The sequence below is a fragment of the Haliaeetus leucocephalus genome, unplaced genomic scaffold, assembly GCF_000737465.1.
Source record: "Haliaeetus leucocephalus isolate CR32 unplaced genomic scaffold, Haliaeetus_leucocephalus-4.0 Scaffold1, whole genome shotgun sequence".
In the NCBI taxonomy this organism is placed as follows: Eukaryota; Metazoa; Chordata; class Aves; order Accipitriformes; family Accipitridae; genus Haliaeetus; species Haliaeetus leucocephalus.
The window spans coordinates 24340772-24350527 of NW_010972437.1; the positions used below are offsets into that span (position 1 = coordinate 24340772).

Genomic DNA, 9756 nt, shown 5'->3' on the forward strand with positions numbered 1-9756 from the left:
TGACCTTACTAAAAAAAAAATAACCCAATCCTGCTCCAGAGCAGCCCAAATTATTTGATGCATTTAAACAAAATACAAGAAGCTTTTGTCATCCATTTCTGAACTCTCATTAGAGAGGAGCAGCCTTCCTACAGCCTCGTTTAAATAAATAAATAAATAAAAGAGCATGGTTTCATCTTGAGGTTGAAGTAATGTAATACAGAATTATGCAAAAGGAACTTTAAATGAGTAAGGCAGAACATTTTCTCTGTATCTATCCTTGCCTTGTGGAAAGGACATTTATGCCAGGTGACTGAATTTGTAGGAAAAAAAAAATTCACAAGGAAGAACAAAAAAAGGACGTATTCATAAGCATTCACCACAAACTGCTGCAGATTAAAACTGTTTGAGACTGACTTAATAAAACAAGGTGAGCACACTGCTGACAGCCACCGAATTGCACTGCCAACATCCCACAGAATTCTTCCCTGTTAGAGTATTTCAATTCAACGAAGTTGCAACTGCAACCACAGAGTTTTGAAGAGGGTAAGCTCAGTTTGACAGGCTATGCAGCATTCCTCTCTACACAAACTTTGCACAATTTAAACATTTCAAGAACACTTCAGCTAAAAGCAGGTATCTAGTGATTGTACTATTGCTGAGTTGGAGGTAAATTTAAATAGATAAAGAATTAAGCTACTATGCCCCCAGAAGATAAGTTGTTTAGTTGACAGCTGAAGGCACAAACCTCACTTTCCTAGAAGAGAAACTCCCAGCAGGGTTTGGTAAACAATCTGGCCATTCAAGACACTCACACAAAAAGTACTTCAGAATTAGGGATTCTTTTAATCTCCAGCTTCAGCAGCTATCAACCAGTTGCACTGACCTACACCACAGGTTTCAAGAGTACTACTTCTGCATGGGTTATTATCAACCCTTAAGCAAGACTGCCACCATCAATACATTATAGATTATGTGGACCCTGTCTGAGAACATACTGCACAAGCAAACATGAACAGGGAGATGAGAAAAACACAGGCCAGAGCTGCACTGAGAATTCAGTCACATCCCAGGAGGACCCATCTGTGCTGCAGATATAGATGCTGCTGTGCCAGCAGGAAGGCACCAGAGACTCACCTAGAGCTAGGCAGACACATTGCACAGAGTGAAGAACACTGCAGCCACACTTACTCTAAAGGCAGGAAGATTACAGATTCAGATCTCAGATCTGGAACAAGGAGTTCTCCGTAATATAATGGATGTTCTAACAGACAAGAAAGAGAGCAAGGAAAAAAACACTGCAGGATACATTTGGTCCATTGCTATTAAATGTCTCCATCACTCCTATGCATAACCACTTCCTGGACACAGCAAATCCAACACTGGGATTGGCACATGAGTTGTGTTTAACTAGCTCTTCTTTCCAGTTTTGATTTTTCTGTAACAGGAGAGTTTCATTATTCATATTTTTTTTTAAAAATTTAACTGAAGTTTAAGACTGAATGCATCACCTCATAACTAGAGGCAGGCTAGGTGTGCACACACTACTGACAGTTTATGGCAGCCCAACACATTTCAGAGTTACAGAGGCTTAAGAAGTTACCACCAAAGGTAAACTGCAAGAACAGTTCACTTCATTTTCTAAATATCATTCTTACTTTTCTTGTCAATATGAGCCCCTAAGGAAAAGTACTGCTAGCCACAATTATTTTTCATCTCCACTTAACTTATTCTATGCGCTTACACTGCCATGGGCAACTTCAAATATAAAGTTTTCAACCTCCTGAATATGAATTATTTAGAAAAGTTCATTTGGCTGTTTCATTTCAACACAGTGTGTACTTAAGTGTGTCTTCTGCCTCTAACCCAATCAATTCCCAATGAAATGCAAGTCTGATTGTGTATTTATCACTTTCTCAATAACCTATAACAACAATGAGGTCAGCACAGAGAAGGATGAAAAGGAGTTTATCTTTCAAGGAAGTTTCTGATCCAGACATTCCTACTCCACTTTCAAGTGCACTTCAGTAGAAATACAACTTCACAAGATGTTAGAAAAGAACTATCCCAAATTTTGGTAGTATGCATTTGTAAGTGGCCTCAATATAGCACACTCATACCAAATACAATTACAGTAATATACATTAGTAGTATAAAGTTAGGTAGCTTGTCTTCCACAGTTGATCTGCCTTAACTCATCCTGCTCTCGCCTGCCATTCCTGCACACACCCATTTTTGCCTAGTCGGCTTTATCATGTAAAAGTTGATCTGTATTTTTCTTAGAACTCCCAATTCCTGCAATCAAGGGAGTCACATTATCATTTAGTAAGTTTCAACAGTTTTACCACCACAGGTGTGAGAAAAGAACTAAAGAGTAGCGCTCTGCTACAAACTAACAGGAGAAAAAGAAATGAAATCAAGAAGCATGTCTTTATAAATTTAAAAGTGACTTCACAGATTCAAGTCTGTTTGGGGAACTAAATATACTCTACTTCCGTAGTACAGATTACAGGTTAGAAGAGAACTTACATTTGACATTCCTATCCTACAAATATTGAAGGAAGGCAAATACACCAATAGGATCATCACATATTTTAATAGTGTAGCAGTCCATTTATCATTTGTAAGGGTTCAGGTCAACACACCATCAGTAAGCTGTCATTGTAAGAGATCACAACCTTCTGACAAAAGAACATTCCAGTGTAAATTATGCTCTTAATGCTTCATGACTGTTTTGCAGAATTAATTATAAACTAGAAGCAGCAAAGACCATGTGGAGCCTTAACTGTGCAAAAGATTTCTCAACATGCCTGCTATATCAGCTTTGTATTTGTCGGAATTAACAAGAACACATCAGTTATTTAAAAAACAATCATCAGAGTAGTAACATCTCAGTCCACACACACAAATATCAAGCAGAAAATTAAATAGGAACCAAAATTTTGAAAGGTCATCTACGAACGTAGCACTTCAGCAGGGAAGGACCACAGCTTTATAGAGAAGCCTAGTCCTACAGCAGAACAAAGCACTACTACTCCACAAAGGAGATACAGGCACCCTGTTACTTGAAGTTTTACATCCACAAGGGGCCTCAAGAACTGAAGGCGGAAGGAAGCAGACTGCCATACCAGATCATGCCACTCACCTCATCTTCCCTGCCCACACTGAAGAAACTAAGGAAGTTTGCTAGATCTAAAGCCTACTGTCAATTTATTCTGACAAAGCAGATCTGCAGACAACAGGCTAGGCTTCCCTAAGTCTAAGTTAATCAAGCTTTACAACCCTTATAAAGGACACACAAGCCTCACATTATACCCTGAAGAAAAAGGTTAAATTACTACTAGAGAATCTTGAAGGTCAAACCTGCCTGCATAGTTTGTTCTTTTTTAAACAGATGGCATCTGACACAACCTCCTCAACATAGTCTGTGTTAAGCAGCCTGATGTTATTTCTCTTCTCAGATCACACTTACTTCTTTTATTCTAACATACATTTATTCTCACTGTCTTAGAGAGACAGTGCTGCCTTTTTTGGTTGTAGTTGTTGTTTTTAATCTTTATATAACACAGTTCTTGTTTGGGGTGAAAAGCAGTTAAGAGACAACAGGTAAAGGGAGCAAATGGGACAGCAAAACAGGTAGATAGACATTTGTCCAGAGAAATGCCTGGATGTTCTTCCTTGCCCAACATCCCATTGCAAAAAGCTGAACCCTAAAAGTTGCACCTCAGCAAGAGTCTGCCACCACACTGTCCCTTCTCTGCAGGACGGAAATCCCTGCTGCCTCTGCCACTAGCAGCACCTGCTCTGGTCATTTTTTTCAACAGGCTGTGAAACTTCAGTTTAGTGACTTTTAGTGACCAGAAGGGGAAGACATTTCAGGAGGGCAGCTGTGCAGCACCCAGCAAAGAAGCTATGCTTTTTAAATTAACCCACTCAAATAAATTTAAGACACATTTCAAAATTATTAATACTAGTTTAAGATTCCCCCTTACGCTCAGGCAAAAGTAAAAGCAGCCAGATTCTGCTCTTTAGAGCACACAATGCTGCCGAGTTGGGTAAAGGAGGGGAGCAGCAAAATTCTTTGCAAAGCTGTGGTGGGAAAGTACTATACAGCCCTCAATTATAAGCCTGCATCCACACCACTGCCTTTTAAACGAGGTAATAAGAGTTTGAAACTGCATGGATGGATTTGGGACAGGCAAGCAAGATGAGAGAAATAATTTTTTTTAATCACACCAAAAGTGTCTCCACCTGGTTACATATGAGACCATAAAATATCACCAATTACAAGAGCATTTCTCCCCAGGAACCCCGTTCCAGAAAGGAAGTAGAAATCCACAAAGGTACTCATTACACTTAATACCTTCATTACCATCTAATTTTTTAGACCACATTATGAAGTCCACCATTAAATGCAAGTACTGCAGACCAGTTTCAATTAAGATTATAATCACTTGTTGACATTCAGTCAAACTTCTCAATTTATTTTGGTTTTAAAAACACAATATAATACTTGTACAGTCTTCAGGCAGGAAAACCATATGTTTCCCCTCTAAGTACAGTTTTAACAATGCAAGTTATTCATTGAATGAACCAACTCGCCTGAAAAAAAATTAAAAGACAAAATTGAAACCTTCAGCTTTTAGGTTCATAACTGATGTTATCATAAGTGATTAGAACATTACATTACACCAAAAGTCATGTTCATTTGCCTTAATTCAAAGTGCCAATGTGAAAACTTTAGTCCACCTAATTAACCTCTTCCCATTTCCCATTTAAAACTAATTATCTTAAATGAGCCATTAAACAATTCTCAATGCAGTAAAAAGAGGAATGGCTGCAAAATATTAAATCAGACGAGAAGGAAATACATTGGTTTATTTCCTTGTAAAAACAATCACCTCTTCAATCGCAGAAGCAGTTAACTTTGCTTTCAGCCTTTGACCTTCCAGTGTACAAGAAGTGACAATTCCACTCTCCTACAGCGGACAACGTTCACTCTCCATTTTAGAGGGCTGAGAAACTTTTTCCATTAGATATTTGGAAATGGTCTCTGTATCTAGGCCTCTCAACAGACAGAAGAGCAATCATTATAGATCAACTACGTGCTTTGTAAGACACCAGAAGTTACCTGACAAGCTGTATGATATGAGGAAGAGGCAGTTCTCTTGCCAGAGGATTTTTCACAGCCAGGTGATATTTTTTTAAATTTTTTTTTTTTAAATACTGTCACGCAGTTTGCTGTATTTAACTAAAATAGACATCTACTAGCCAGTTTAATGATTCATAGTATCAATTAAGTAAAAGTCAGCAGTAAAGTAAGCTTTCACCTCCTCCATCTTATTTCACCTCCTGACTCTCCCCTGTTTAAAGCTCTTGCCGAATTCAGACTTTCTTCTTTTTTCCCCTTGTACCTCCTTTGGACGGAGCAGACAAGTCTTCCTGACTCTCAGTGACCAAAATCCGCATTTTGTTGTTTTATCAGAAGAAAACATACCTCTGCAGGCATTCATTCTGTGCCTCTCCCCAGGAAATGCACGCCTGGGCTCTTCAGCTAGCCCAACATGGAACAGGAGACTTTGGGAAAGGAACTCAAACAAATCGTAACAAAGGAAAAACTCCTGAAGTCCCATGGTGCAGCACTGCTACCACTGAACTGTGACCTGGCTGGCTACTGATTTCCAAGTTCATTTCTCTCACAGAAACTCTCTTTAAAAGTCCTTACGCTTTGGATGGGCAATCCAAGCTCTTAAGGGAGAAGCAGGTATCACTCATGTCACAATTTAACTAATGGAAAACTTTCCAAATCCTGAAAGCAGAAATAAGATTAGGAACTTCTCCAGCCATACTGGGGGAATAACAAGGAAATATACTGAGCCACCCTGTCAAATTACTTCAAAAGGAAGGAAAGACTAGTAGGGCTGGAAACCAGGGATGCTGCTATTAAGTAGTCAGCTACAAGGCTGCGTTGTAGGTTGTGTTACTTTTTCCTAAAGCCACATTAAAAAAAACCAACACCCAAATAACACACTCTAGTCATCATACTGTGTGACCAGGACCACCAGGCTAGGGACCTGAAAGTCAGCAGGGACAGAAGCAAAGTTAACTAAATAGAAGTGTCCTACTACTACAGAAGAAATATTTTACTTCAAAGAAAAACAGGAAAAAAAGGTATCCCTGTAGGTACTATAATTAAAAGTCCATCAACACAGAGCACATAGAGGTGCTCTGCATTCTGATTAACTTTCAGTTCTGTCATGAAAAACAAAGGGTACAAGAACAGGAGTCAAATTTGGAGTTTTATACTATCTCAGTTCTTGTAGTTTCATGCAGACTCTAGTATAAGACACAGCTGCTTAAATTTCTAACAAGTAAGCAAGTCTGAATTTAAGTGAGGTCCTGGATATTTGCAATTTCCCTTACAGAAAGCAAGTGATACACTGAGCACCTGCATCTCAAGAAGTATTTAGCTACACATCTTAATTATAAGAATTTGTACTTGCCTTAATGCCATTTCCCACAAAGAGGTGAATGCGTTCCTCTGTTCTCACAGGGAGAACATAAAAACTAAGTTATTTTTAAATAACAGTATAGTTCAATGGAAACTGTGAAACAAACTGACTTCGAGACTAATTGAACAGAAATAACTAATTGAACAGAAATAGCTCACCACAAATCTAATTAGCTAATGCAGAAAGAGGATGCTTTCAGGAAGCACGACCCTTGGAATTTGCTGAGGCTCTGCAGTCTACAGTAGTGGAATTTGTTTTGTCTCAAAGAAACAGATCTACATCAAGGTATAATATCACTTAAAAAAAAAGAATCAACAAAAGTCACATGAAAATGTGAGAATAGTAATAAATTCATTTTGAAAAGAAAAAGGAAGCAATGCCATCACTTGCATTTTGAGAACAGTTTCACCAGCACCAGTGGAACTAACATGTTAAAAGTTTAGGTACTCGGCTCCTGTTCTGTAACAAATACACAGTCGTTGTAATTGCATCCATCTTGTGTCTCTTATTCACCCAGATGCAATTCCTCAATTCAAACTGAAATTAAATCCTAGATAGCAGTAATGGCAGAACCCCAGTTCACATAAACCTAATGCAACTATTATTAAGCGGTCTTCCTTTTATATTACTATAAACTGAGTTTTATTCTTCAGCTACAAAATATCCTATTACCCACAGACAAATTGCTGTGAAGCCCACCTACAGCTACAGGCTCAGCAGGAAGCACATTTAATAGCCACCAATTATATTTATGCAAGAAATTTTGCTTTCTCAGCAAAAGGAATAGAGAACCTATTTTATTAGAGATGTGACAAACCCACATTTTCAATAGTTCTGTGACAAACATGTAATTGGTCTTGGTATTTGCTGACCACAGAATAAAATAAATCTTAATGAAAGAAAGCAATCTGGGCAGCAAAATACAGTTTTGCCACTATGAAAGAACCACTGGGAAAGACCAGCAGGAGCGAGTCTGAAGTAACGTAAGGATGACTGGGAAAGGAGATGCAGTCAGCATGTTCTGGGGCTGCATAAAGATGCCCCCAGAGTACACTTCACATCACAGTTAGACACCCATGATTCCGATTTTCTTCTCTTTTCCTTCAGAAATATCATTAAAAGAAAAATAACATTACTTATGTGAGAAGATGTGAGCTTTAATATCAATAAACTGTGAAAGTATTTTTTTTAAACATCTGAGCAACTGCCAAAGAGCTACAATATTTGAAAAATATAATGTACGTCTATTTTGGATTTTATTCTTAAAGCTTAGCAAAAATATAGTAAATGTATCCCAGCAGGCCTGCAGTCAGCGTGATTGGTGTGTACCTTCAACAATTAAACAAGCCAAGAAGCCTCTTAACCAGTAACTAGAAGACCTATGTGACAGTATTACAATTTGAACTCTTCAGAGCCTTTGCAAAATGCAACTGCTTTGTTTCAGAAGGTTTTATCTATACAGCAGATCATTCCCAAGGCAAGGCCCAAAGGTTAAAACTGTTCATATAAAAAAAAGAGAGACACAAAACTCCTAATAAAGTCTAATTTTGAAATTCTTGCTTCAGCTGAGTAACATGATCCTGCATAACAGGAATCATCTGTGACTGTTTCGGAAGTAACAATAAGTTAGAAGATATTTTAAAGCTTTGTTCACTACTCAATACTTAAAATTGCAAGTTGACTTTGTGGTATCGAGCGTGTTTACCATATTTGTATTATTAATCTTGTTAACACAAGAAGATTGAAGGCAGTTAGTTCTCCAGTGAAAGTTCAAGCTAGTATGAAGGAAGGAAATAGTTAATTAACCCTAACCCTCAGAGCATCTACAAGGAGTATGTGGTGATCAGATCAAGCAAAACACTTCAAATACTAGTGGAGCAGTAAATTTTGACCACGTGATATAAGTCATGAGACTTCTTTATATTCTTGTGATCTCAAACAAGCCTAACCATTACTTTAGACCTCAGTGCACAACCTCTGTTACACACAAGCTGCACATACGCTCTCATATATATGTATATGAATTTATCCAACCCATGTCTAAGAAACAACCAAGCAGTTGTTGACACCATATTAAAGCAACATCTTTCAAGCATACATTTTTTCCACCTAGCTCCAAATGAAGAACTACAGTACACAGTTACACAACACCAGCATTAGTACCGAACTGGAGATCAGATGCCAAGTTTTCACAGGAAAAGATCCTCCAGGGTAGGTTGATAACTGCATAACAAATCACAAACCAGCTAAATCCTCTCATCAACTGTACCTGAATATTTTTAGGCGTGGAAGGAGAGAGAATCTGTTTAGAATGGCACCTCCACATACTCTGAGAGTGAGCTCTCATCACCCACCTTGTCTCAATGAGGTAAGCAGTGTATGTTTCTTGTATGTTCATGGCATTTCTCCCAGTCCGTTTTTCAGCTTCCGAAACAGTGATTTCCATTTTTTTTGCCAAACAGTCTTCCATCTTTTCAGAGGAGGAAAATAAAAATTCATGTAACATTAGCCATGCAGGGCAAAGGCTACTACTAGCCCTGCCCTCCCTTCTCCCACACCACATTCATTCAAGTAAGATGGCTCTCTATAGGATAAAGGCTTTGGCAGGGTTTCATTTTATACCTATGTTCTGTATCACATTTGTAAATGAAAACAGAAAACCTGCTTTGGGGGAAAAAAACCCCAAAGTCAACAAACAGACAACTTGGGATACCAAAAGCTATCATGAGCTGGGAAGATACAGAAAAAGACAAATACTTTTTCTTACAGGTAACAAAGTAACTTTTTTTGAAAACAAACAAGCCAACCCTAGTACTTTCTACCCACGCGCTTCCCAATTACTGGTGAATTCCTCCTCAGGACACCTGGGACACACGTAATCACCTCTCCCCTTCCACAGGAAACAGAATACATCCGGACAGAGATGTTTTTCTTTTAATCTCTCACATGCCCACCCTGGAAAGGCACAGCCGAATTGAGCAGGGAGGGGGATTTATTTGTGAAATTAAGGGGGAGGCAAACTGAGAAGATAACTAATAACAATAAATAAAAATAACAATCTGGCACTAGGGACGAGGGCAGACGGTGCACAAAGCTCCCTGACACCGGCCACGATGGGGCTGGAAGGAGAACCCCGCAGCTCGGAGGGTCGGGCTGCACAGCCTCAGCCTCGGCCCCGCGCAGGGGCTCGACCCCGGGCAGGCAGAGGGAGGGCTCGTCCCACCTGTAGCCCCTTCCCGCCGCGGCGAGCAGCGCTGGGCTACCG

The 9756-nt window shown here is 39.1% G+C and overlaps 1 protein-coding gene across 2 annotated transcripts in view; it reads right to left on the reverse strand.

The window, feature by feature from the left end:
• SNX4 (sorting nexin 4) overlaps positions 1–8961 on the reverse strand; it is a 33520-nt gene extending 24559 nt beyond the window's left edge. The window contains exon 1 of one of the 2 annotated variants that reach the window (XM_010568970.1): positions 8846–8961. In XM_010568970.1, the coding sequence (XP_010567272.1) occupies positions 8846–8961 (116 nt within the window). Of the gene's footprint in view, positions 1–1116; positions 1191–8845 lie in introns of those variants that run through there. The other variant, XM_010568980.1, reaches the window with a different exon arrangement.
• Between the last annotated feature and the right edge of the window lie 795 nt (positions 8962–9756).